At 48.1% G+C, this 27025-nt stretch overlaps 2 protein-coding genes across 8 annotated transcripts in view; one reads left to right on the plus strand and one right to left on the minus strand.

Moving 5' to 3' along the window:
• CTXND1 (cortexin domain containing 1) overlaps positions 1 to 12501 on the minus strand; it is a 116742-nt gene extending 104241 nt beyond the window's left edge. Inside the window, exon 1 of one of the 3 annotated variants that reach the window (XM_027521394.1) lies at positions 10541 to 11089. Coding sequence is in view for 2 of the 3 variants with exons in the window: in XM_027521393.1 (XP_027377194.1) it covers positions 11875 to 11889 (15 nt within the window). In the remaining variant the exon portion in view is untranslated. Of the gene's footprint in view, positions 1 to 10540; positions 11214 to 11874 lie in introns of those variants that run through there. The other 2 variants (XM_027521393.1, XM_027521392.1) reach the window with 2 other exon arrangements.
• The window catches only part of ARNT2 (aryl hydrocarbon receptor nuclear translocator 2), a 193105-nt gene continuing 177377 nt past the window's right edge, over positions 11298 to 27025 (plus strand). For 4 of the 5 annotated variants that reach the window (XM_027521387.1, XM_027521383.1, XM_027521388.1 and 1 more), the window contains exon 1: positions 11434 to 11547. In XM_027521387.1, coding sequence (XP_027377188.1) covers positions 11517 to 11547 — 31 coding nt within the window. In that variant the 5' untranslated portion in view covers positions 11434 to 11516. Of the gene's footprint in view, positions 11548 to 27025 lie in introns of all 5 variants that reach the window. The other variant, XM_027521390.1, reaches the window with a different exon arrangement.

Below are 27025 nucleotides of genomic sequence, written 5' to 3' on the forward strand. Positions count from 1 at the left end.
ACACTGGTTAACCTGTACTGCCTCAAGACAGAGCCAAACGTCTGTGTGTGAGTACTCTGTATTACAAGACCTGGAGGGCAAAGTAGGTGGAGACCGTAACGTCGAAACCAGAGCTGTGAGCAGTGTGGTGCAGACTGCCTAAGAGCTGATGTGTGCAGTCAGACCTTGGATCTGTCTCTTACTCGCTTGGTGAGTTACTTAATCACCCTGAGCCTCTGCTTCCTTATCTGAACAATGGGCACAACACTGTATTTCATTGACACCATCAATTGTAAAATCTATTTATTTATAATTGATTTATGTACCACAGCAAAAATCACACACACACAAGAAACACTTGGGTTTTCACCATTTCCATAGGTGTGTGGCTGTGAGATGTTTCTATCAACATTTCAAAAACTACCCTGTGGGATACTGTAATAAGAGATGAATGTTTTTATATATTTGTTAAAACCTATAGAATACATACCACTAAGAGTGAGCCATGATGTAAACTATGGACTTGGAGTGATTATGATGTATCAATGTAGGCTCATCAATTGTTTTTGCTTTAAATATTTATTTATTTATTTGGCTCTCCTGGTTCTTAATTGAGGCAACGAATTCTTAGTTGCAGCATGAGGGACCCAGTTCTCTGACTAAGGATTGAACCCCAGCTCCTTGCATTGGAAGTGCAGGCTCTTAGTCACTGGACCACCAGGGCAGTCCCCAGACTCATCAGCTGTGACGAAAGTATCACTTTGGAGTATGATGTTGATAGTGGGGAGGTTGCACTTGTGTGGGCAGAGGGTATATAGGGACTTTTTGTACTTTCTGCTCAATTTTTCTGTGACTCTTAAAACTGTTCCAAAAAATATACAGTCCACTAAAGAAAGAAGTGGAAACATTTCTAGATTAGAGGAAATGACAGAGACATGGCAACATATGATCTCACACTGGACAGAATTTTTTTTTTATATAAGGAACGTTTTTCAGGTAATTGGGGAAAAATAAGTAGGGTGTGTGGCTTAGATAATTATTTAATCAGAGATAACTTCTCGATTTGAATAATTATAATGTGCTTATGTAAGACAGAGTCCTTGTTCTTAGGAAATACACACTGAAGTATTCAGCAGGGCTTCCCAGGTGGCGCTAGTGGTAAAGAACCCACCTGCCAACGCAGAAGACGTAAGAGACGTGGGTTCGATCCTTGGGTTGGAAAGATCCCCTGGAGAAGGCAATGGCAACCCACTCCAGTACTCTTGCCTGGAAAATCCCGTGGACGGAGGAGCCTGGTGGGCCACAGTCCATGGGGTCACAAAGAATCGGACACGACTGGAGACTTAGCATGTATTCAGCAGAAAGGGCTGTCATGTCTCCAGTTATTCTCAAATGGTTCATAAACCATTTGAGATTATTCAAATGGTTTGAACTGAAACCACTGAAGATGTACACAGAGAGAGGAAGTGAGAAAGCAAGTACTGTGAAATATTGATGATTGGGGTGAATGGCAGGTATCTCAGTGGTAAAGATTATCCACCTGCCAATGCAGGAAACATGGATTTGATCCCTGGGTCAGGAAGACCCCCTGGAGACAAAAATGGTAACCCACTCCAGTATTCTTGCCTGGAGAATTCCAGGGACAGAGGAGCCTGTTGGGGCAATAGTCCACGGGTTTGAAAATGAGTCAGACATGGCTTAGTGATTAAACAACAACAACAGATACAACAAGCAGAGAGAAATGGAAAATTTCAAAGGTTCACCTCTAAATCATATACTAGATTGGTTTTCAAGTTCCCCTCTAGAAGTCTCTGACCATGATTAAAACAGGTAGATATTCAAAAGACCAAAAGCTAACCCCTCAATGAGGGAGACTAAGCATTCCCAAAATAAATGTTCTTGAACAGAAACAGATTTCCCTTGAACACTGTGACCTACAGGAAAGGAAATCATTGTCACCTGCCCTTTATTTGTGGTCATTTGCATGCAAATGATTGAACAGTCACAGACCAGTTGGCTGGATAATGAGTTTGGTCTAGACGTGTCGTATCAGAGAGACCACTGTGGATGCCAACAGAATTTCGAATATCACCTGGAAAGAGAGATTGATCATTAACTCTGTTAATTCACTGGGCATTTTTAAGCAAAAATTACCTCTGTAAATATGTAACATGTGAGAAGACCCAATGCACACAGTATTATCTGATAAAAACATCCAGAGAATCTGGTTATGCTGAAAAAGAAAATTGTTGTCGTTTGTGAGGTGGTTTCCAAAATGGATTAACACAAACAGGAAAGTGATTATCTAACAAAATATTATTTTCACATGCTGAAATTCTTCATTTATAAGACCAAATCAAAAATGCCCTAGCTTGTGAAATAGTAGTGTCAGAGTGATGTGAGAGTCACAAAGTGCTGTACATAGAAGAGTTGTTATAATTCCTACTGGAAATGGAATTATTATAATCCTTCTCATGCACTGGGAAAAAAGGAAGACTTACATGGGCTTTCCTGGTGGCTCAGCTGGTAAAGAATCCACCCACAGTGTGGGAGACCTGGGTTGGATCCCTGGGTTGGGGAGATCCCCTGGTGAAGGGAAAGGCTATCCACTCCAGTATTCTGGCCTAGAGAATTCCATGGACAATATAGTCCATGGGGTCACAAAGAGTGGGACATGACTGAGTGAATTTCACTTTCACTCCACTAAATGGCATAGAGCATTGAGCTTTGGGTGGAAGACCTTTTTTCATACTCATTTCCCTCTTGTTCTCCAAGAGTAACTGATGTAGCTTTTCACATGGATCAAAACTATAGCAGGAAATTAAAAATAAAAATCCAGCCTAGAGAAGTTAAAAAATAGAGATGCTAGGGTTCTCTATCACTGGAAATGCGTGAGATGTTATAGATAGAAGCAACATTTCATTCTATGTATCCTATCAAGGAGGGAACAGTAGGGAGGCATGGTGGATTACAGGCTCTCTCATGTCTGATAAGATACTTAACCACTCTTTCCATGAATATTAGAATATTTCATAAAAAAAGAAAAAGAAAAATTGTCACTCAGTCATGTCTGACTCTTGTTGACCCCACGGATTGTAGTCCATCAGGTTCTTCTGTCTGTGCAATTCCCCAGGCAAGAATCCTGGAGTAGGTAGCCACTCCCTTCTCCAGGGTATCTTCCCTACCCAGGGATCGAACCCAGGTCTCCTGAATTACAGGCAGGTTCTTTACCACATGAGCCACCAGCAAAGCCCTAGAATGCTTCAAAGGGGTCAGGATATGAACTCGGTATAAAAGGAAAAAAAAGATAAAGGCAGTAGCTCACAGCTTAATGAAACAAAAACATAAAAAATCAACCCCAGTATAGAGAGATATATGCTGAAATGAAGGAAACGGAGGGAAATGGAGCCCCTCCGTGGAAGAAATCATGAAGTCACTGCTTCTAAGTGAGGAGGCAATAATGGTAAGAAGGTCATGGGTTGCTGTTGTTGTTTAGTCACTAAGTCGAGTCTGACTCTTGGCAACCCCATGGACTGTATAGCCTGCCAGACTCCTCTGCCCATTGGGTTTCCCAGGCAAGAATACTGGAGTAGGTCGCCATTTCCTTCTCCAGGGGATCTTCCCAACCTCAGGATCGAACCCATGTCTCCTGCCTTGGCAGGCAGATTCTTTACCACTGAGCCATTAGGAATGGGGGTGCGGTGTGGGGCAAAGGAAGCCTCCTGGTGTGTGTAGGAAATAACAAGTCCTGAATTTTACTACGGAGAAGGCAATGGCACCCCACTCCAGTACTCTTGCCTGGAAAATCCCATGGACGGAAGAGCCTGGTAGGCTGCAGTCCATGGGTCGCTAAGAGCTGGACACAACTGAGCGACTTCCCTTTCACTTATCTCTTTCCTGCATTGGAGAAGGAATTGGCAACCCACTCCAGTGTTCTTGCCTGGAGAATCCCAGGGACAGGGGAGACTGGTGCGCTTCCGTCTATGGGGTCGCACAGAGTCGGACACAACTGTAGTGACTTGGCAGCAGCAGTAGAACTTTACTAGAATGTAATTGTTGATGGGGAATGGAGATTGAGTGTCAGAGGTAAAGGTCCTTTCCAAAGGCTCAGCCCTTGGACTAATTGGTAAGTGCTTCTTTCGTTGCCTGCTATATCACTTTCTGTATTTCTCTTTGTTAATTTTTTCTCCTTCTTTCATTTCTCTCATTTTGCAGCAGCCATCTGTGCAAACATCTTCCTAGCCATTCCATCCTTCTCTTGGAATGGCAGCCCTGTGTTCTTGAGCGCTGCTTCTTCATGGCTCCAGCCACAGGGCTTCATCAGGAGCCTCATTCTTCTTACAGGATCAGGTCTCCTATCCCAAGAAGGGACAGTCAAAGTCACCTGCCTCATGGGCACAGCTGGCGTAGAGGCAGGCATCCGAGCCAGGGCCAGCCCCAGCCTCTCTCCATTCATGGGGGCCACACAGAGTTTCAGAGAGTTTGAGAGCATCTCCCAAGAGACGAATATCTCCAGGAAGGAAGATTATGCCTGTCCTATATGGTCCAGTCACTGTCTGCAAACCCATTCAATCACAGCCACCCTGGGGGCCAAGTAACTCTGGCTCATGCTAAGAGGAAGAGCTTCAGTCAGATTCAGGAGCAGAGTCTTAGGGGTCCCGAGTTACAGCCAAGAGTAAATAATAAACTTCAAATCAGCATGTTTTATAGTTGCTTTTGTTGTTATTCTGTCAACCACCAGAAAAATCTTAGCTAAAATCTGCACTGTGATTTTTGTCAGTTTCTTCTTGAATTCCATTTCATATATATTTTTAATTGGAGTATAGTTCCCTTACAATGTTGTGTTAGTTCCTGCTGTACAACAATGTGAATCAGCTATACTTATACATATATCCCTTCCCTCTTGAGCCTCCTTCCCATCCCACCCCTCCAATTTCTTCCTGAATTTCTAGTAGTATCTGTTGTATACATTTTCATGCCATGTGTTTGCATTCCTGGCCTCTTGCCATCTTAAAGTTAAAAGAAGATAACAATTCCTGGGATGTTATGCATCATACAAAGGAAGTCCTGTCTCTCATAGCAAAGGGATACAAGCAGAGTCAAGGTGCTTGCTTTCCCCCACCCAGTCTTACCAGCATTGTGTCTGGCAACCCAAGTCATTCTGGGAACACCATACCCAGAATCACATGCTGTGGGACCCAATCCCATGGGTCTGTGTGTGTATGTGTGTGTGTGTGTGTGTGTTTTAATGCAAATCTCAGCTTCCAAAGCAAGATCCTCATTTGGAATTTAAAAGAGTTCTAGGTTGTTTAACGTTTGAGTGGAATTCCTGAGCCTGTTAACTGGTCACAGTCTACTAGCTCTCATAATTAGCAAGAGACATTGTATTATGCAAACACCACTCAGTTTTCAACAATGACTAACTGCTCTGTTTCAGACTGTTTACTTAAGAGTGGGGTTTTCATCCACAATCGATGTTTCTGGGTAGTTACTTATTTAACACTGAGAGACAAGAGAGGATGAGTACCCAAATCACTCATTCCTCTACTACTTCTCAACACCCTCCTCATCCCACCGCCAGCCTCAAATCCCGGCACTGTGGGTGACTTGGCTCCAAGTCTTATCTGGCTAGAAATACAGATCATTGGAACAGGATAGAAAGTCTAGGGGTAAACCCACGCACCTAAGGTCACCTAATCTATGACAAAGGGGTTCTTTGCCTGGTGGCTCAGACGGCAAAGAACCTATAATGCAGGAGACCTGGGTTTAATCCTTGGGCCGGGAAGATCCTCTGCAGGAGGGCATGGAAACTCACTCTAGTATTCTTACCTGGAGAATCCTATGGACAGAGGAGCCTGGTGGGCTACCATCCATGAGGTCGCAAATAGTTGGACATGACTGAAGCAACTTAGCATAGCACACACACAGCACAATCTATGACAAAGGAGGCAAATGCATACAATGGAGAAAAGACAGTCTCTTCAATAAGTAGTGCTGGGAAAACTAGACTGCTACATGTAAAAGAATGGAATTAGAACACTGCCTAACACCATACACAAAATTAAACTCAAAATGGATGAAAGACCTAAATGTAAGGCCAGATACTATAAAACTCTTAGAAGAAAATATAGGCAGAACACTCTGACAAAAATCATAGCAAGATCTTTTTGACCCACTGCCTAGAGTGATGAAAATAAAAACATAAATAAACAAATGGGGCCTAATTAAACGTAAAACCTTTTGCAGAGCAAAGAAAACCATGTAGAAAACAAAACCACAACCCCTATAATGTATATGGTGACTGCAACCATGAAATTAAAAGACGCTTGATCCTTGGAAAAAAAGTTACGACAAACCTAGATGGCATATGAAAAAGCAGAGACATCACTTTGGCGACAAAGGTCCATCTAGTCAAAGCCATGGTTTTTCCAGGAGTCACGTATGAATGTGAGAGGTGGACCATATGGAAGACTGAGTGCTGAAGAACTGATGGTTTTGAACTGTGGTACTGGAGAAGATTCTCCAGGGTCCCTTGAACAGCAAGGAGATCAAACCAGTCAGTCTTAAAGGAAATCAACTCTGAATATTCATTTGAAGGATTGTTGCTGAAGCTGAAGCTCCAATACTTTGGCCACCTGATGCGAAGAGCTATCTCATTGGAAAAGACCCTGATGCTGGGAAAGACTGAGGGCAGGAGGAAAAGGGGATGACAGAGGATGGAATGATTGGATGGCATCACTGACTGAATGGACATGAGTTTGAGCAGGTTCTGGGAGACAGTGAAGGACAGGGAAGCCTGGCATGCTACATGCAGTCCATGGGGTCTCAGAGAGCTGGATACAACTTTGCAACTGAACAACAACAAATTATGGGAGAAAATATGTGCAAATGAAGCAACTGATAAGGGATTAATCTAAAATATACAAACAGTTCATGCAGCTCAATAGAAAACAAAACAAAACACCAAATCTTATCTAGCTATTGAGCTGTGTGACCTTGGGAAAGTCAGTTCCCTGCCTTGAGTCTCAGTTCCCTCATCTGCAAACTCTGGGGGCTGAATTGGGTGATGCCAAAAGGCCCTTCCACCTGGAAGGTGTGGGGATTGGGGGAGAAGATGAAATGTCTCCTTCTCTGTTAAAACTCAAATATGTTTATTACTTACTAAAAACCACAGCACCACAGACTCCAAGCAGACTATAGGACACAAAGTGTCCCAGTGTCTTGTAGTCATCCACATTCTTTTATTGCCATGGACAAATGCAAAAAGAAGGACTAAAGATATTTGCAGAGTAACATTTTAGAAAAATGGGGAGAAGGCGACAGCACAGTTAAGGCTTCCCCAGTGGCTCAGACGGTAAAGAATCCACCTGCAATGTAGGTGTTCAATTTCTGGGTCGGGAAGATCCCCTGGAAAAGGGAATAGCTACCCATTCCTGAATTCTTGCCTGGAGAATTCCATGGATAGAGGAGACTGTTGGGATACAGTCCGTGAGGTTGCAAAGTGTCGGACATGACTGAGCGACTAACACTTTCACTTTTCACTTTTCAACAGCACAGTTGAATATATGTGTGTCTGCGAGTAAAACGGTCATGTTCGCTACAATTTTAGTTTTTTAGGGAGACTATTAAAAAATATATTTGGAGATAATACCAAAATGAGCCACATGGAGTGGCTGACATATGAATGCCAAGGAGAGAAACTGGCTTACTTCTAAGGGGTGTGGAAAGTTGGAGAAGGGAAAGAGTTTGGTGGCAGTGAGGGTACAGTGATGCTGGGGCCTATGTGAAGATACTCTTACAGAGCAGAGCCTAAAAAAGAATCGCCTGGGTAGCAGAAGCATTAAAAATGGATTTTTACCTTGCTTGAGATGGAGTGACAAATCTTCAGTCAAATATCCTTGTTGTTCTTGATTAGTCGCTAGTCATGTCTGACTCTTTGTGACCCCGTGGACTGTAGCCCCCCAGGCTCCTTTTTCTATGGGATTTTCCAGGCAAGAATACTGGAGTGGGTTGTTAATTCCTCCTTCAGGGGATCTTCCTGACCCAGGGATCAAACTTGTGTCTCCTGCATTGGCAGGTGGATTTTTTACCACTGAGCCATCAAGGAGGCCCTGTGTATTTGTTAAGTGCATGGGGTTGAGTGTGCTGCCATTTGGGAGGATGTGGAAGAGAGGCTGAGGTCTCATTTAACTGACGCTGGGAAAATCAGGGGCAGCGACTTGATACAAGGATGGGGTGTACCCAAGCTGTTCTCTCTCTATACCTCATTATCTGTCTAGGCCTGGTCCACCTTTTTTTTTTTTTATTACTTTTTAATATTTATTAATTTATTTGGCCACACCTGGTCTTATAGTTGTGGTACATGGGATCTAGTTCCCTGACTGACCTCAGGTAACCTTGGCCTGCAGTGGTTTGAAGTAGAGCTTCAGTTCCCCACCAGAGATTGAGATGGGGTCTTGGAGATAAGAGGACCTAGTCACTAGATCAGTGGTCAGTGACAAGGCCCTTCAGCTTTGCAGAAAAGAGTTCCCACAGAGATAGAAAGTTGTGAAACCAGTATTTACTAGAGTACAGTTGGTGTGGATAGACACACAGGCAGGCTCAGAGAGAGAGTCATGCCCTGGTGGTAGTTTGAATCACTTTTAGTGGGTATTTCTTCCAGGTTTCCTCTGGTCAATCATTTAGATTTGCCTGGTACTGACTCTGTATTTGGTATATCTCAGGATCCCTTCAGTGTGCGCGTGGCATCTCTTAGCCAAGGCAGACTCTAGCGAAGAGGCCTATGGGTAGGTTGACAACACTTACTAGGGTGGCTGCTGCTGCTGCTGCTAAGTTGCTTCAGTCGTGTCTGACTCTGTGCGACCCCATAGAGGGCAGCCTACAAGGCTCCCCCGTCCCTGGGATTCTCCAGGCAAGAACACTGGAGTGGGTTGCCATTTCCTTCTCCAATGCATGAAAGTGAAAAGTGAAAGTGAAGACGCTCAGTCATGTCCGACTCTTAGCAACTCCATGGACTGCAGCCTACCAGGCTCCTCCGCCCATGGGATTTTCCAGGCAAGAGTAGTGGAGTGGGTTGCCATTGCCTTCTCTGACTAGGGTGGTGCCCCCTCCCTTTTTGACCACCATGGAGCCTTTCTGTGCATATATAGTCTGGGAGGCCTCCTTAACTTTGAGAATGAGGAATATGTGGTCTTTTATGTCTTATTTGGGCAGGGCCCAGTGTCCTCCTTGGGCTTCCCAGGTGGTGCTAGTGGTAAAGAACCCGCCTGCTATTGCAGGAGACATAAAAGACTCAGGTTTGATCCCTGGGTCTGGAAGATTCTCTAGAGAAGGGCAAGGCAACCCACTCCAGTATTCTTGCCTGGAGAATCCCATGGACAGAGGAGCCTGGAGGGCTATAGTCCATGGGGTCACAAAGAGTTGGACACGACTGAAGCGACTTAGCAAGCACAGCCTCCTCTGTCATCCTGTTTTTGTGGAATTTCTACTATTTTTTAAAAAATAATTTTTATTTATTTATTTTTGGCTGGGCTGTGTCTTCCTTGCAGCACATAGGCTTTCTCTAGTTGCAGTGAACAGGGGCTACTCTCTAGCTGCAGGGCTTGAGCTTCTCATTGTGGTGGCTTCTCTTGTTGGGGAGCATGGGCTCTAGGGCATGCAAACTTCGGTGGCTAGGGCACGTGGGTTCAGTAGTTGTGGCTTCTCAGCTCTGGAGCACAGACTCAATAGTTGTGGTGCTAGGGCTTAGTTGCTCCATGGCATGTGGGATCTTCCTGGATCAGGGATGGAACCCTGGGTCCCCTATATTGGCAGGTGATTCTTTACCACTGAGCCACCAGGTAAGCCCCGGGATTTCTGCTATTATGGAGTTTCTGTCTATAAGGGAGAAACTGTTCAGTGTGGGTCCCATCTATCTCCTGCCTCACGACCAAGGATGGAACCCAGGAGCCCCCTGCATTGGGAGGTCAGAGTCTTAGCCACTGGACCACCAGGGAAGTCCCACCAGCCTGGCCCACCTTGGTGCTGGTTGCATTCATGCCCTAGTTTTCCCTTGAAGAGTCTTTCTTTCCACCTCTCCATATTCTGCTCATTTTTTCAGAATAGTGTGTGTGTTCTTCATCACTTTGGCCTCTCTCTGCCCCCATTCATTCATTCACCAGTGACCACACTGAGCCCCAAGCAGCTGTGTGCTTCTGGAGTACAAACACCTTATTCTGCTGCCCTCATGGCCACTCAGACTAGAAGTACAGGGAGGGCAGAGCCCCTGTGGCTCTCTTTCCATGGTCCACCCAATACATCGCCTTGTCCAGGCACACAGCAGACATTCAATTTCATGGAATCGATAAACAAATGAATATCATTAAGCGCCTATTAGTCAAATCAATAGTGACAAATACTCCCCTGGAAGAAAATGCTGATTTGAAAATAACATCCCAAGCATTTTTTCTCTACTCGCCCCCTCCTTCTCCACCAAGTGCTTCTTTGTAAGGATTTAAGACAGTCTGATGTTTTTGCAAACGTGTCCACATTAAGAGGCCGTCTTGCCCTTTGTGGGTCTCACCTGGGAGGGGTTCATTCGTCACTGGAGCCTTCTCAGTGGGTGCCATCTCCTTCCTATGAGCAACCGTGCTGTCTGGCGAAGAAACAGTCCCTCCCAGCTCTCTATGGCTAACTTCACCAGGATAGGCAAACAAAAGCTCTCAGAGACTCTTAAATTCTCAGGTGGTTGTGTAAAAGCTCCTGCAACAACTTCGGGTGATAACCAAAGACAGTCACTGTGCAGAAAGGGAAGTCGAGCTGACAGCCTTTCCAAGGGCCGAATCCTGCACAGTTTCCCGGGTCTGGTGTTCGCTGGGTGCCCTCGGCAGCTGTCCTTTCGTGCCCGTGGCCTTGGAGGTGCCGGGGGCCTTAGGAGTCTCGGCCCTGGGAGCCGAGCGGCGCGGCGCCGGCATGCTAAGTGGGCAGCACTGGGGCGCCTTTGTTTCTCTCCATCTTCCCTCTGAATCTTAATGGGCGGCCCCCCACCTTCTCGGGCCCGGCCCCCTGGCCCAGGAACGGCGCCCCTTCGAGCTGTGTCCGGGACCCCCGGGGTGGGGGTGGGCGAGGGGAGACTCGGACCTGGAGAGCGGGGAGGGGGCGCGCCTCCAGCCCGAGCCTGGGCACCTGAGCGGCCCCGAGGGGGCGGCCCCCGACTCAGGGGTCCGGCCGCCCGCCGCCCCAAGTCTCGCGGTGCTGCGGCCCGGCCCGGGGAGCGGCGGCCGGGCGCCCCCCGCGTGTGACAAAGGCTGAGGCCGGAGAAGGAGGCCGGGGAGGGGGCGGAGGCGACAGAGGCGGGGGCGCGGGCGGCCGGGCGGCGGGAGAGCGCGGAGCAGCGCCCGCCCGCGCCGTCCTTTGTGTGGCGGCGCAGGGGCGGCGGAGGGGCGGCGGCGGTGGCGCCTGGGCCTGCGCCGGCCGCGTTTGCCCCGGGGGGGACGCCCGGCTCCACGCCGCCCCCGCTCCGCGCCCCCGCACGGCGCGCGCCCAGCCTCCCGAGCAAGATGGCAACCCCGGCGGCCGTCAACCCTCCGGGTGAGTAGCGGCCGCGGGCCCCGCCGCAACCCGCGGGCCCTGCCTGGGGCCGGAGCGGGCGGGAGGGGCTGGGCGCGCCGAGCGCCCCCGGGGACGCGGAGCGGGGGAGCTGGACACCCCCATTCCCGGGTGGGGTAGAGCGGGGCGCTGTCATTCTGCGCGGCAGCCTCAGCCTCAGCACCAGCTCCAGGATCTCCATCCCGGTCTCTGCCCGTCCCGATCTCGGGGATGCGTCCCCTCCGGCCCGCGGGCGGCGCACGCCGGCCTCGCATCCCTGGGAACCAGAAGCGCCTGTCCGGGATCCCCTGAAGTTCCGAAAATACCCACCTTCGCCTTCCCCATCCAGCGCCTTTTTCTCTTCCGGCCCGGGCCCCTGTAGCATCAGGCGTCAGCCGGTCGGGACGGGTAGGAGGGTACAGCGCTGATGAAGGGAAAAGTTTGGAGCCAGGATTCAACAGGGTGGAACTCCGGGATGGTCCCCTCAAGCTCTGGTCCTTTGATCCCTTGGCGACTAGCTACTGTGTGTCCCCATCTTTAGTAGACACACATGCACACAGCCTGTAGAAACAGCGTGGAGAAGCCCAGGCCAATTCAACGTCCTCTGCTTTATAAGACTGACCAGCTCCCAGGGTGCTGTCTATGACAACTCTGCTTACTGGGCGGATTTCAAAAAAATGAGAAGAGGTCCTGATCAAGTGGGAATAACGACATGGTTTGGAATAGTAGCAGAGAAATTCTGTTGTGTTTGGAGAAATGCTCTACCTTGTGAATAGGACGGCCGGAAAGGTGTCTGAGAATGGAAAGGCGGACAGCTGGGCTGACTGCTATAAAGTTTTGGGTGCTGTGCAGTGACTGCTATGGCCGTGGCGTGGTGTTCGGCCCCGGTGGAGGGTGCGAGGGAGTCAGACAGAGGCCAGCCCTCGGGAAATTCCTGGTAGCCGGAGGTCGGAGGTCGTAGTGGGGGGGGGGGCGGGTGGAGGCGGGGGGCGCGGGTGGGGGGCGGGGGCGAACATACGCAGTGTCTAGCAAAGGACAAAAAAAGTTAGAAAGGAAGGATCAGTTCCATCTGAAGTAGTAAGGCAAAGCTTTTGGAGACTGGGCACTTTAGAACTGCACTTTGAAGAGTTGGAACACAGACCCAGGTGCGAAAGCCACTTGCAGGTGGAAGGGATGGTGTGAGTCACGGCGGACTTACTCTGAGCATGCGCAGATGCAGTGAGTGTTGGGACTCTAAGCCGGAGAATTTCACACCGAGCGGTTTGGCAGTGGCCAGACTTTACAGTGGAGAAGGCAATGGCACCCCACTCCAGTACTTTTGCCTAGAAAATCCCATGGATGGAGGAGCCTGGTAGGCTGCAGTCCATGGGGTCAATAGAGTCGGACACGACTGAGCGACTTCACTTTCACTTTTCACTTTCATGCATTGGAGAAGGAAATGGCAACCCACTCCAGTGTTCTTGCCTGGAGAATCCCAGGGACGGGAAGCCTGATGGGCTGCCGTCTATGGGGTCGCACAGAGTCGGACACGACTAAAGTGACGCAGCAGCAGCAGCAGACTTTAGAGTAGGAGGAGAGGAGGACAACAGAGGATGAGATGGTTGGATGACATTACCGACTCAATGGACATGAGTCTGAGTAAACTCCAGGAGATAGTGAAGGACAGGAAAGCCGGACCTGGTGCAGTTCATGGCGTCACAAAGAGTTGGACAGGACTGAACAACAACAGGCTTTAGAGTGGACCGACTGAGGAGTATGGACTCCCGCATTCCACATTAAGAGAATTCTCTATGATATTGCACAGGGAAGTTACATGATCACAGTGCTTCTGGGAGATTAATTTGTTAGCTCAGGTTTGAGGTAACATAGGAATGAGGGAGCAAGACTGGAAACAGAGGGGCCGGGTTGAGATGAGGCAGGTGCTGGGGAGGAGGGACTTAGTGGCCCTGACTTGGAACACAGAGAGGAAGGACAGTACTGTTGGGCAGGTGGAGGAGCTCAGACTTGCACCTCTTAGATTAGGGGTAGGCTTAAAGGAGACACAGACACAGAGGTGAGGAGCCTGAGTAGCTCTAAGGACGGAGGTTCCGTTTGCAGAAATAGGGAGTCTAGGAAGAACAGATGAGTCTCCTGTCCAGATGCTGAGTTTGAAAACAGCTTTGCCAGTTTGCTTGTGATTGAAGCCTACAAGTTCAACCTGTTCAGCTACTTAAAGATCAATGTTAAGTTGATGGATTTAAATGTTATATTAGGATAAGCAAAGGATGTTAAATGAGGATATTTTAGTCCAATATAGGTTTATAATGGAAATAGGAATAAAATCAGAGGCAATGTACATTAATATATGTAGGCTATGGGGTTTCCCCAGTGGCAACCCACTCAAGTATTCTTGCCTGGAGAGTCCCGTGGACAGAGGAGCCTGGTGGGACATGGTCCCAAAGAGTCGGACACGACTGAGCGGCTGAGCATGCACACACACACACACACACACACACACACGCATGCATACATACATACATACATAGCATAACATTGCTGTTTAATACATTTTGTGTATCACATTGTTCCATGAGGCAAATGTAATAAATACAGGGCAACTGCCAGCCTTGGCCATGCTGAGCACATGACTGCCTGTGCCTTAGACTTTGGAACACTTGAACTGTGCAAGTGGAGGGAGTTGTTTTTATTATTTATAAACACCCAACTTGCTTGATAGAGACAGTTGGGTGTCTGTTTTTCTCTGTTGGCAGTGATACCAGAGATACTGAGCATGATGCGATCTTCCCAAGGGAAAAATTTCCTTTAGGTGGTTGACTTTTCTCTTACTTACCCATCTTTTCTTTAAAAAAAGAAATTATTTATTTGGCTGGGCCAGGTCTCAGTTGGGCACTGGGGATCTTAAGTCTTTGTTGCAGCGTGAAGGATCTTTAGTGGCGGCAGGGGTCTAGTTCCCTGACCAGGGATCAAACCCTGGCCACCTGCATGGGGAGCACAGAGTCTTAGCCACTGGACCACCAGGGAAGTCCCTCACCTGCCTTTTCTCTGAATGACCCTCCGCAATAACCCTCAGGTCTGTGGATCAAGTTGTTTTTGCACCCTGTGAATCTTGAACTTCTCTGGGGAAAGGGTGTATTTCCTAAGGGAGACATCTAAAGGTTAGAGCCCAAAGACGGGTTTCAGATTTCTCTGGCAATTTACAACCAAGAGAGGCAAGGTGCCTGAGCTGGGTACCCAGAGTCCACCTCTCCTAGGCACGAGTCACATGATGCTTCTTTGAATGCCCTCTCCTCCTCCCAGCTCACCTTTCTCCCCAGATGTTGTTGTTTTGCCGAGAATAAGAGCTTAGTAAACACAGACAAGTGGACTGGGAGGCACCCGATTTTTTTCTTCTAATGCTTATCTCTGTTCAGGATACCAAGGTGACAGGCCTTCACTTCCCCACCCCACCCACTTGTTCCTTTTTTTCCAGCTGAGCCCTGCAGACCAGCAGACCCATTTGCAGTGACACTTGTCTGTGCTGTATGGTAGGGGCACTCTGGGGACCAGGTAATATGAAGTTGGAATCTTCCTAGTTCCATGTATTCAGGAGATCTGAGCCAGGTTCACACTCTAACCACCTGCCCCTTCTAGGTGCCCTGTTTGGGTTTTGGATTCTACCAATTACTCAGCGAGGAGGAGTGGTCTTTGGAGCAGGATGGGTTTGGCCCCCTGCTCTTATGATATCTGCCATCGTAGTCCGTGGGTTTAGCTCCCATCTCCTGGGGCCCCTGACCCCTCCCTGCTGCTGCTGCTTAGTTGCTTGTTCGTCTCTGACTGTTTTTGACCCCATGGACTGTAGCCCACCAGGTTCCTCTGTTCATGGGATTCTCCAGGCAAGAATAATGGAGTGGGTTGCCATGCCATCATCCAGGGGATCTTCCCGCCCCAGGAATCAAACTGTGTCTCCTGCTTTGGCAGGCAAGTGAGCCACTGGGGACCCCTCCCTACTTCTAGGTCATTTGCTGTCCCTGTCTTGGTTGCTGATACTATGGCAGTGGCTGATTTTTTAAAATTTATTATTATTATTTTATTTTTGGCTGCACTAGGTCTTCATTGCCAGGTGTGGGCTTTCTCTAGTTGTGGCACCTGGGCTTAGTTGCTGCGTGGGCATGTGGGATCTTAGTTCCCCACCCAGGGATAAAACTCATGTTCCCTGCACTGGAAGGTAGATTCTTAACCACTGTACCTCCAGGGAAGTCCCATGTCCAGTGTCTTTACACACTGAATTTCATGGTATTTAGAAGACTGTTGATGGCAAGATCAGTTCAGTTCAGTTCAGTCACGCAGTCATATCTGACTCTTCGCGACCCTATGGACTGCAGCACGCCAGGCCTCCCTGTCCATCACCAACTCCCAGAGCATACTCAAACTCATGTCCATTGAGCCTGTGATACCATCCAACGATCTCATCCTCTGTCGTCCCCTTCTCTTCCTGCCTTCAGTCCTTTCTAGCATCAGGGTCTTTTCAAATGAGTCAGCTCTTCACATCAGGTGGCCAAAGTATTGGAGTTTCAGCTTCAACATCAGTCCTTCCAATGAACACCCAGGGCTGATCTCCCTTAGGATGGACTGGTTGGATCTCTTTTCAGTCCAAGAGACTCTCAAGAGTCTTCTCCAACACCACAGTTCAAAAACATCAATTCTTTGGTGCTCAGTTTTCTTTGTAGTCCAACTCGCACATCCATAGATGACCACTGGAAAAACCATAGCCTTGACTAGACGGACCTTTGTTGGCAATGTAACGTCTCTGCTTTTTAATTTGCTGTCTAGGTTGGTCATAACTTTTCTTCCAAGGAGTAAGCATCTTTTAATTTCATGGCTGCAATCACCATCTGCAGTGATTTTGGAGCCCCAAAAAATAAAGTCTGACACTTTTTTCACTGTTTCCCCATCTATTTGCCATGAAGTGATGGGATCAGATGCCATGATCTTCGTTTTCTGAATGTTGAGTTTTAAGCCAACTTTTTCACTCTCCACTTTCACTTTCATCAAGAGGCTTTTTAGTTCCTCTTCACTTTCTGCCATAAGGGTGGTGTCATCTGCATATCTGAGGTTATTGATATTTGTCCCCGCAATCTTGATTCCACCTTGTGCTTCTTCCAGCCCAGTATTTCTCATGATGTATTCTGTCTATAAGTTAAATAAGCAGGGTGACAATATACAGCCTTGACATACTCCTTTTCCTATTTGGAACCAGTCTGTTGTTCCATGTCCAGTTCTAACTGTTGCTTACTGACCTGCATACAGATTTCTCAAGAGGCAGGTCAGGTGGTCTGGTATTCCCATCTCTTTCAGAATTTTTCACAGTTTATTGTGATCCACACAGTCAAAGACTTTGGCGTAGTCAATAAAGCAGAAATAGATGTTTTTCTGGAACTCTCTTGCTTTTTCGATGGTCCAGCAGATGTTGGCAATTTGATCCCTGGCTCCTCTGCCTTTTCTAAAATCAGCTTGAACATCTGGAAGTTCATGGTTCACATATTGCTGAAGCCTGGCTTGGAGAATTTTGAGCATTACTTTACTAGCGTGTGAGATGAGTGCAATTGTGCAGTAGATTGAGCATTCTTTGGCATTGGCTTTCTTTGGGATTAGAATGAAAACTGACCTTTTCCAGTCCTGTGGCCACTGCTGAGTTTTCCAAATTTGCTGGCATATTGAGTGCAGCACTTTCACAACATCATCTTTCAGGATTTGATATAGCTCAACTGGAATTCCATCACCTCCACTAGCTTTGTTCCTAGTGATGCTTCCTAAGGCCCACTTGACTTCACATTCCAGGATGTATGGCTCTAGGTGAGTGATCACACCATCGTGATTATCTGGGTCGTGAAGATCTTTTTTGTACAGTTCTTCTGTGTATTCTTGCCACCTCTTCTTAATATCTTCTGCTTCTGTTAGGTCCATACCATTTCTGTCCAATAGCCTTTTCAGTTCAGTTCAGTTCAGTTCAGTTGCTCAGTCATGTCTGACTCTTTGCGACCCCATGAATCGTAGCACGCCAGGCCTTCCTGTCTATCACAAACTCCCGGAGTTCATTCAGACTCAAGTCCATCGAGTCAGTGATGCCATCCAGCCATCTCATCCTCTGGCGTCCCCTTCTCCTCCTGCCCCCAATCCCTCCCAGCATCAGAGTCTTTTCCAATGAGTCAACTCTTCACATGAGGTGGCCAAAGTATTGGAGTTTCAGCTTTAGCATCATTCCTTCCAAAGAAATCCCAGGGCTGATCTACTTCAGAGTGGACTAGTTGGATCTCCTTGCAGTCCAAGGGACTCTCAAGAGTCTTCTCCAACACCACAGCTCAAAAGCACCAATTCTTCGGCGGTCAGCTTTCTTCCCAGTCCAACTCTCACATCCATACATGACCACAGGAAAAACCATAGCCTTGACTAGACGGACCTTTGTTGGCAAAGTAATGTCTCTGCTTTTGAATATGCTATCTAGGTTGGTCATAACTTTCCTTCCAAGGAGCAAGTGTCTTTTAATTTCATGGCTGCAGTCACCATCTGCGGTAGCTTCTGTCAAAAAACAGGAGTGATATCTGAAAAAGAGATATATTTATTTCTCGGGCATGATTTATTGAGTAACTAGTATGTATCGGTAGCTAGGTGCTGTGCTAGCTTGAAGTTGGGAAGAGCTGGGCTGGTTTGAGGACCCAGAAGAGGCCAGGGTGGCCAGAGAACAGTGGGTGAGCAGGGGTGATGGTGATGTGGGAGGTTGGAGAAGGGAGTAGAAGCCACTCATGGGAGGCATGGATTGGGATAAGGGGTTGAGATTTGGTGCTAAGAGCAATAGAGAGCGCAAAGGGTCTTGAGCAGTGGAGGTACGTGGTACCACCTGCAGTGACTGCTGTATGGAGAGTGTACTGGACGGAGGCAAGAGGAGAAGCCAGCATCCTGTTAGAGCTTGTTGACATGGACAAGGGCGGCGGTGAGCATGGAGGGAAGGGGATGGAGTTGAGATCTATTTGGAGGGCAGACTGCTATGCTGAGCAACTCCAGAGACACCAGTTATATCCTTGGCCACATTGCCTGCAGCAGCCCTTTTTTGGGTTAGCACCATATATGGTGTGGGGTTGGGGGAAAGAACAGTTGAGGTTGACTCCTAACACCTGGGTGGTAGGAGATGATGGGGAGATAGTGAGGTGCATGTGGCCGTGGGGTGTCCGTGAGGCTCCTGCACTTAGCACTGTGGTGGAGGTCCCATGGAGACACTGGCAGGGAGCTGCTGGGAGGCCGTGGGCCAAGTGGATTTGAGCAACCAGGGCTGGAGATGTAAGTGAAGAGTGGTGTTTGCCAGCCTCTCAGCAGCTTCTCTAAGGCCTTTCCTTGGGGTATGTGAGCTCCCCGAGAGTGGAACACCTGGACCACATCCCTTGAGTCCCCCAGCATCACCTCCATAACTGCCTCATCCTCGGCCTATGCTGAGATACATGGGGAAGTTACTTCTGTATCTTTTCCAGAACTACACCTCCATTGCGAGTGTCAGCTCAGTGCTGGGCTGTCCTTAGGAAAGGAGCGTGCAATAGACTTGCCCAGGGGTGGGATCCACTGCATGGGGAGCCAAAGAGGTCCTCACACAGAAGCAGGTAGAGCCGCTGTCATGCGGGTCAAGCTGGTGGACTAGCTGAACACACAGAACTTGTTGTTCAGTGAAGAAAAGCGAGGTCTCCCACTTCTCGTCAAGCCCTTTCCCACTTGAGGGCCTTAGCCTGTGCTGCTGTGTTCTCTTCTGAGGATGAAGAACTGCTCACCTGTCCTTCCTACTGTCTGTTACCCACTCCCCACACCTAACCGTTTTCTCCCATGCCACTCCTTTTGTTTCCTTCTGGTCTCAGCTTGAATTCTTACTCCATTGGAAGAGGTTCTCCTGATGCCTTTATCAGTGGCTCAGTGATAAAGAATCCGCCTGCCAATGCGGAGACCTGGGTTCGATCCTTGGGTTGGGAAGATTCCCTGGAGATGGAAATGGAAAGAAATCCCACTCCAGGATTTTCGCCTAGGAAATTCCTTGGACAGACCAGTCCATGGGGTCACAAAGAGTCAAACATGACTTAGCGACTAAACAACCACCACCACCGCTGCTGCAGAAGGAGAACAGGTCAGACCGGTAGCAGCCTGGGGACCAATTGGTAGTCTCGGAAGACCCGTATGCTCACCAGATTCCCTGTGGCAATCCCACAGGGTGCTCCCCTTCCCAGCCTTCTGCTCTGGGTGTGAAACTGCTGCTGTGTCCTGTGTGTGTACCATCAGTCATGGATAAGGCCCCCTGGGCTGGTTCTCATTCATCTGCCTCCCCCACCCTGCCAACCCACGGGTTGACACGGGTCTCAGGAAGGTGGCATTGAGGACCACTGGCTTTGCAGTTGGAAGTGAGGCCCTTTTCATATAAGCAGAGCCTGCATGGTTTTCCAGACTGTGACAGTTGGGCCATTTTCTGGGCAAATTCATAGCAAAGCAAAAATGTTCACCAGTAAGGAGTTCTTGATTTTGGACATCGTGTGGGGCATTTTTACTGCTCCAGGCATGTTGTGAGGGCAGCTGAGCGGAGCCTAGAGAGGGTCTTCTCCCAGCACCCTTCTGAGGAAGTGGCTTCTTTCTCCCCATAATCACTTTTTCCCTGAATACAACAAGAAAGATAATGTGTGGATGATAAGAAATTTGAAGAATACACAAAAGTGCTAAGATAGTTCTCCTACCCGCTATTAATATTTTTGCATATGTTGTTACAGATCTTAAAAAACATTAGAAATTAATACAAAATAGAATTTTAGTGTATATTACATATTGTATATTGTAAATTAATTCTATGTTGGAATAAAATAAACAGTTTGCCGTTTCCTTCTCCAGGGGATCTTCCCGACCCAGGGATGGAACCCACGTCTCCTGCATTGGCAGGTGGATTCTTTACTGCTGAGCCACCAGGGAAGCATTTTATTCCTAGTTATCACCAGATGCTATTCTCTTTCTTATTTGAAGAGACTCTGACTGAGCCAAGTGGCAGAGCATCTAAGAACCCAGACACGGGGGCCCAGAGATGTGTCCATACAGTGCTTATGAGCTGTGGAGGGGGGTGGGCATTCCTGGTTGTCACAATACCAAGGTGGGTGGGAAGGTGGGGGGAGGTGGCATCTTGGGGGTAGTGGCCAGGGATGCTGGCAAACATCCTCCAGAGCACAGGGCAGCTCCCACCACAAAGAATGATCCAGCCCTAAGGGTCACCAGTGGGAGGCTGAGAAACCCCGGTCTACAGGGACAGGACTTCTCGTGGGTCTCTGGGCAGTGGCCACTGGGAAAGGAACTTGAGAGTTCCATGGGGCATGTGGCTGACAGGACACAAAGAGGCTGGCTCCCGAGGCCACCACTTCAGAATAAGAAACCATGGTGGCTTTAGAAACTAGATGGTACTTTTCAGAAAATTATGATATCCACAGTGAAAGTTAATTTAAATGGAAATAACAGAACTGCATGAATTTTTTTTATTATTATTTTTAGAACAGCATTGCTCTTTCTATCACATCAGCAAGTTCGAAATGAGGCCTCGTCTGGGTTCATTTGCCGTAATTTTATATGCTTGATGGATTCCAAGCCCCCCAAAGAATGAAATGAATGAATGTGATCAAGGATCACAGCTGTGTTCTTTCTCTTTGAAAGCATTTCAGACCAGAAAACTTCTAATTCGGTTCAGCCAGCCTTCCCTGGGCACCCCTCTGCCCCCCTGTACCGGGTTCTGGGCGGGTAGAGAGATTCTGAGTGAAATAGGTTGGCTGCACTGTGTGTGCAGCTGGTCTCCTCAACAGGCAGTATTGGGACAGTCTTATGCCAATGACCGGTGGACTTTTACGGACAGGCAAGAACGTGGACCCCCACCAGCTCCTCCTGAAGGGCAGAGAGAGAGAGAGTTACAGGAATGGCTTGGAACAGGGGCCCCCAACCTCTGGGATCTAATGCCTAATGATCTGAGGTGGAGCTGATGTAATAATAATAGAAATAAGTGAGTGAAGTGAAAGTCACTCATCGTGTCCAACTCTTTGCGACCCCAGGGACTGTAGCCCACCAGGCTCCTCTGTCCATGGGATTTCCCAGGCAAGAATACTGGAGTGGGTTGCCATTCCCTTCTCCAGGGCATCTTCCTGACCCAGGGATTGAACCCAGGTCTCCTGAATTGCAGACAAATTATTTATGATCTGAGCCACCAAATGTAAGGTACTTGAATCATCCCCAAACCGTCCCCTCTACCCCTCTGCCTGTCTGTAGAAAAATTGTCTTCCACGAGTCCAATCCCTGGTGCCAAAAAGTTTGGGGACCGCTGGCTTGAGGGTGCACAGCTCATTTTAGCACCAGAGTATATGCCTTTTCCTAACGTCAGCCTCACAAACCACAGGTCTCTATTTCCTGCTGCCCACCCAGCATCTCCGTCCACGTGTCCCCCTCATTTTGCAAAGCCAGTACCCCTTCCCCAGGTCCCCTGCAGCAGTGAATGGCATCACTCTCCATTTACTGGTCCAAGCCTGACATTAATTATTTTAATTGCTTATCCACCTAATTAAGCAAATATTAATTGAATGCCAACTGTGCATGCACAGCAGTGTGCAAAGCCAGGCGTGGTCCCCATGCCCACGGAGATCCTTGCGGGGAGAACTGGTTGTTTATTAAAGAGTCATGAGCAGGACGGTATTATTAAAGTAAGTATTAGGGGGAAAAGGTGTCTTTGTATCCAGATGCAATAGGAAGCCATTGAAGTGTTGTGAGCAGGAGGTGAATTTTGAAAAGACCTCTCTGGCTGTTGAATCAGGCCTACAGGCTGAGGGCGTCCATCCCCACGGTCCAGGGAGGGGACTGCAGAGGCCCTCTCTAGGTGGCAGCGGACATGGAGAGAAGCAGGTGAACCTCTGAGATGAAGCCAACAGAACCAGATCAGAACCAGATGATGGATCAGATGGAGCTGGTGAGCGCGGCAATGGCCAGGTTCCTGATTCAGTCCCTGGAAAGGCAGGGTACCATTTCCCAAGACAGAGATTGTTGATGAAGTCCCAGTGTTTGCGGGTATTTTGGTGGAAGGGGCAGGGAGGTGATGGATTCAGTCCTGGACTTGTTGAGTCTAAGGCATCAAGAGTTCAAGGCATGTAGGTGGGGCTTTGCCAGAAACCCCAAGTTGCTTCATTTCGCTTAGAGCTGAGATTTTCTTTTCCACTGTAGGAGCCTCGATATTAGGAGCTTCCCACATGGTTCAGTGGTAAGGAATCTGCCTGCTAAAGCAGGAGACACGGGTTCCATCTCTGGCTCAGGAAGATCCCTTGGAGAAGGAAATGACAACCCACTCCAGTATTCTTGCCTGGGAAATCCCATGGACAGAGTAGCCTGGTGGGCTGTAGTCCATGGGGTCGCAGAAGAGTCGGAAACAACTTAGCAATTAAACTACAACAACATCTCTAATATTATTGAATGAATGGATGGATGGATGGTTTGGTCACCCAGTCTCCTACATTTAAAACCAATGCAAAGCAGCGTGACCATGACAAGGTTCATTTTTTTGTTTTTAGTAACTTTTTATGCTGCAATAATTACAGGCTTACAGTAAAGTCTTAAGACTACAGAACTCCTGTATGCCCATCATCTAGATTCCTTAAGCGTTAACGTTCACGTTTGCTTCATCAGTTTCTTCAGGTTTTTTTCGTCTATTTTCTGAACAATTTTTTCTGAACAATTTGATAATACCTGGTAGACAAAAATGAAAATGAAAGTGTTAATCGCTCAGTCATGTCTGACTCTTTTGTGACCCGGTGGACTGTAGCCCACCAGGCTTGTCTGTCCATGGAATTCTCCAGGCAAGAATACTAAAGTGGGTTGCCATTTCCTTCTCCAGGGGCTCTTTCCAACCCAGGGATCGAACCTGGGCCTCATTTTAATTCTAAACACTTGAATGTGTGTAAACTGAAAATAAGCACATCCTTCTACAGAACTGTGATTTATGAGCAAGATCGGGAGGTTGGCATCCATATAACAGTGTATTCTAAGCTGAAAACCTTATTCATTTTTACCAGTTGTTCTTCATAGCCAAAACCATTTTTTTGGCTCTAGGTTTAATCTAGGATGACAACTTATGATGTCTCTTTAGTCTCCTTTATTTAACTGCTCCTTTAATAACTGCCCTGATTCCCCACCCCTGCCCCCCGCCCCCCGCCCCCCTCCCATAACGTTTTTACTGAGTACAGGCCAGTCACTGTGTAAAATACCCCGCAATCTGGTTTTGTTTGATGTTGCTGCACAATGACCTTGGGATTAGGCTTTTAAACGTGTCTGTTATCAGGGACACAACAAAAGTGATGTTATATCACAAGGCTGTTTTTAGCAGGCATTACTTAAAAAGCAAGATTCTGGGTTGATAAGTCAAGGTCTTGTGCAGACAAGGCTAAGCAGAGGTGATTAGTGGTTCCAGATGCCCTTTCCTGTGTGGATGCAGAGAGTGTGTTAGCTGCTCAGTCGTGTCTGGCTCTCTGTGACTCCATGGACTGTAGCCCGCCAGGCTCCTCTGTCCGTGGAATTCTCCAGGCAAGAATACTGGAGTGGATAACCATTACCTTCTCCAGGGAATCTTCGTGACCCAGGGATCAAATCTGTGTCTCCTGCATTGCAGGCAGATTCTTTACCATCTGAGCCGCCTGGGAAACCCTTCCCTGTGTGCTCGGCAAACTTCTGTGGGTTCTATACACCAATCATAGGCAGCTTCAGGTGTTCCTTGTCAAGTACAAGTCCCAGGTTTTTTTCTATTTTTTAAAGACTGTAAGGGTAACATTTTCCTAAATAAGTATCGACTTCATTTGACAAATAATTATAATCTAACTATGTAAGGATGATCATATCTCTAATAAAGTCAATAGGAAGTTGAAGGGTTTAATTATCAACTTTCCTGACATACAAATTGGAAAGCTTTTCAGGTAAGTTGCTCATGTGGAATTCCTGGAACGCGTTGCAATTAACAGTCAGATCTCCATTCAAACAGTAATTAGTGTATGATTTGACCTGTTCTTTGTGGCTGATGTGTATCTAGGGTTAGATATGTATTTGTGTTTATTTTAGGAAGTGAATTTGCTGCCTTTTTTTTTTTTGGCTGCGCTGTGTATGGAATCCTGCACATCCTGCATTGAAAGTATGGAATCTTAACCACTGGACCACGAGGGAAGTCTGCTGCTGCTTCTACGGTCCATTTAAAAACACATTTGCATTTTATTGTAACTTCCTAAAGAAAGACCTAGTGACTTAAAAATCAGATGTGGGGGGTGAGTAATTTGCCTGCGGAAACTTGCTGAGTTTTTCCCAAGGTCCGAGAATTCCCCCTCCTCGCTCTCTCCTCTCTGCTCCCTTCCCTCTCCTGTCTCCTTCCTTATTTCTTCCTCCTTCTATCTCTTTCTCCTCCACCTCTTCCTTTCTTCCATTTGTCCTCCCTCCCTTGTCCTTCTCTCCCTCCCCGCTCCCACTTCTCTTTCATCAAAGACCCAAAGGAACCAGACAGGGTGGAAATGTTCAGATCACCCCAGTAGTTCATGCGGGGTCATCTTGCTGCTGCTAAGTCGCTTCAGTTATGTCAGACTCTGTGCGACCCCGTAGACGGCAGCCCACCAGGCTCCCCAGTCCCTGGGATTCTCCAGGCAAGAACACTGGAGTGGGTTGCCATTTCCTTCTCCAATGCATGAAAGTGAAAAGTGAAAGTGAAGTCGCTCAGTCGTGTCCGACTCCTAGCGACCCCATGGACTGCAGCCCACCAGGCTCCTCCGTCCATGGGATTTTTCAGGCAAGAGTACTGGAGTGGGGTGCTGCAGGTATGTAAAAACCCAGACTCTGACTGTGTGAGTGGTGACGATATAAACACCATCCACTGGGAGATGGTACAGGTGAGGGCCTCAGTCTTCCCCTCTGTAAAATACGCTGAATTCTCTATCAAGCACTGACTGTGCTGTGTGCTCAGAATTCAGAGATGAGGAGGACACTGCCCCCTGGGGTTGAGACAGGCCACGGCCGACCTGGTGTCTGTGGCTTGTGGGCTGGCTGGTTACCTCCTCGTTTCCACTGCTTCCTTACCTGTATAGAGGGGCTCCTCGCTGGGTTTTGAGGAGGATTAGATGGTTCTACTTAAGAACTTTGGGGATGAGGCTTGGCACATGGTAAACACTGGATCAGAGGGGCCTTTGCTCCTTGTCAGGACATGGAACACAGCACAGGGTTCAGGAGTGAAGGACAGACAGCTTTCCAGCTGGGCAGGGAAAACTTGGGGAACAAATAACCAAATGTGCTTATGAAAGAGATGGGGCTCTTGTGCAGTAGGCAGTCTGGGTTTCTGGGGCTCTTCTGTGCATGTGGGGGTCATTAGCTGTCTGTGCTCCAGTATTCCTCCTTGGGAAGAAGGCCATCAGCCGTGGTGGCAGTCCCCGCCCCCGCCCCCACCCCGCTGGACTCCAGCTTTCCCCTCCTGTTGTGCTGTGATTGTCCTTCCTGCCATCCCTCCCTGTTTGCTAGACTCCCTGTCTTGGTCCTGCCCCTGAGTGCAGACCAATACATAATGCCCTGTCACCCCCCTTTCTCCTCCCTCACTGGCATAGTAGGGTGGGGGGAGGGTCCCATCACCCTAGAACAAGTCTCCCTCCTGGCCCCTCCATCCTCTAGACAGACTGTGATGGGTTCCCCACCCAGGAGGGTCCCCCGTTGAATGCCCAGGGCTGCTGCAGTTGCAAACATTATACCTGGATGCCTGGACGTTGCCGCTGCAGGCAGTGGCTTGGCACTCTTCCCCACCCTTTCTCCTTCCACCTCTTAAACCTGGCTTCATTGGGCCTCAGGCTGCATCCTAAGACATTTCAATTTCACAAACACTTTGTGGACAGAATGGGCATTAGAACGTGTGTGTCTTTTTAAGTTTATTCGTTCGTCTTCGTGCATTCAACCAGTATTCATTAACTGTCTGCTTTTTGTTAATCATGGTGCTTAAGTGCTGGGATTATCCTGGTTAGAAAGCACAGCACAGTCTGTGCCGTTGAGCATCCACAGTCTCCATCCATAGCCTGCTAGCAGCCCTTCCTTCCCTTTGTCATTCAGGCTGGGTATTCTGGTCCTTTCCCAGAACATAGGCGCTGTTGTGCCTATTGACCACTAGGTGGCGCAGTCACACAGGTAGCTCAGTTCAGTTCAGTTCAGTTGCTCAGTCGTGTCCGACTCTTTTCGAACCCATGAACCGCAGCACGCCAGGCCTCCCTGTCCATCACCAACTTCCGGAGTTCACCCAAATCCACGTCCATCGAGTCGGTGAGATCGGCCATCGAGATGGCCATCCAGCCATCTTATCCTCCGTGGTCCCCTTTTCCTCCTGCCCCCAATCCCTCCCAGCATCAGAGTCTTTTCCAATGAGTCAACTCTTCGCATGAGGTGGCCAAAGTACCTGAGTTTCAGCTTT

The sequence above is a fragment of the Bos indicus x Bos taurus genome, chromosome 21 (genome assembly GCF_003369695.1).
Source record: "Bos indicus x Bos taurus breed Angus x Brahman F1 hybrid chromosome 21, Bos_hybrid_MaternalHap_v2.0, whole genome shotgun sequence".
Classification (NCBI taxonomy): Eukaryota; Metazoa; Chordata; class Mammalia; order Artiodactyla; family Bovidae; genus Bos; species Bos indicus x Bos taurus.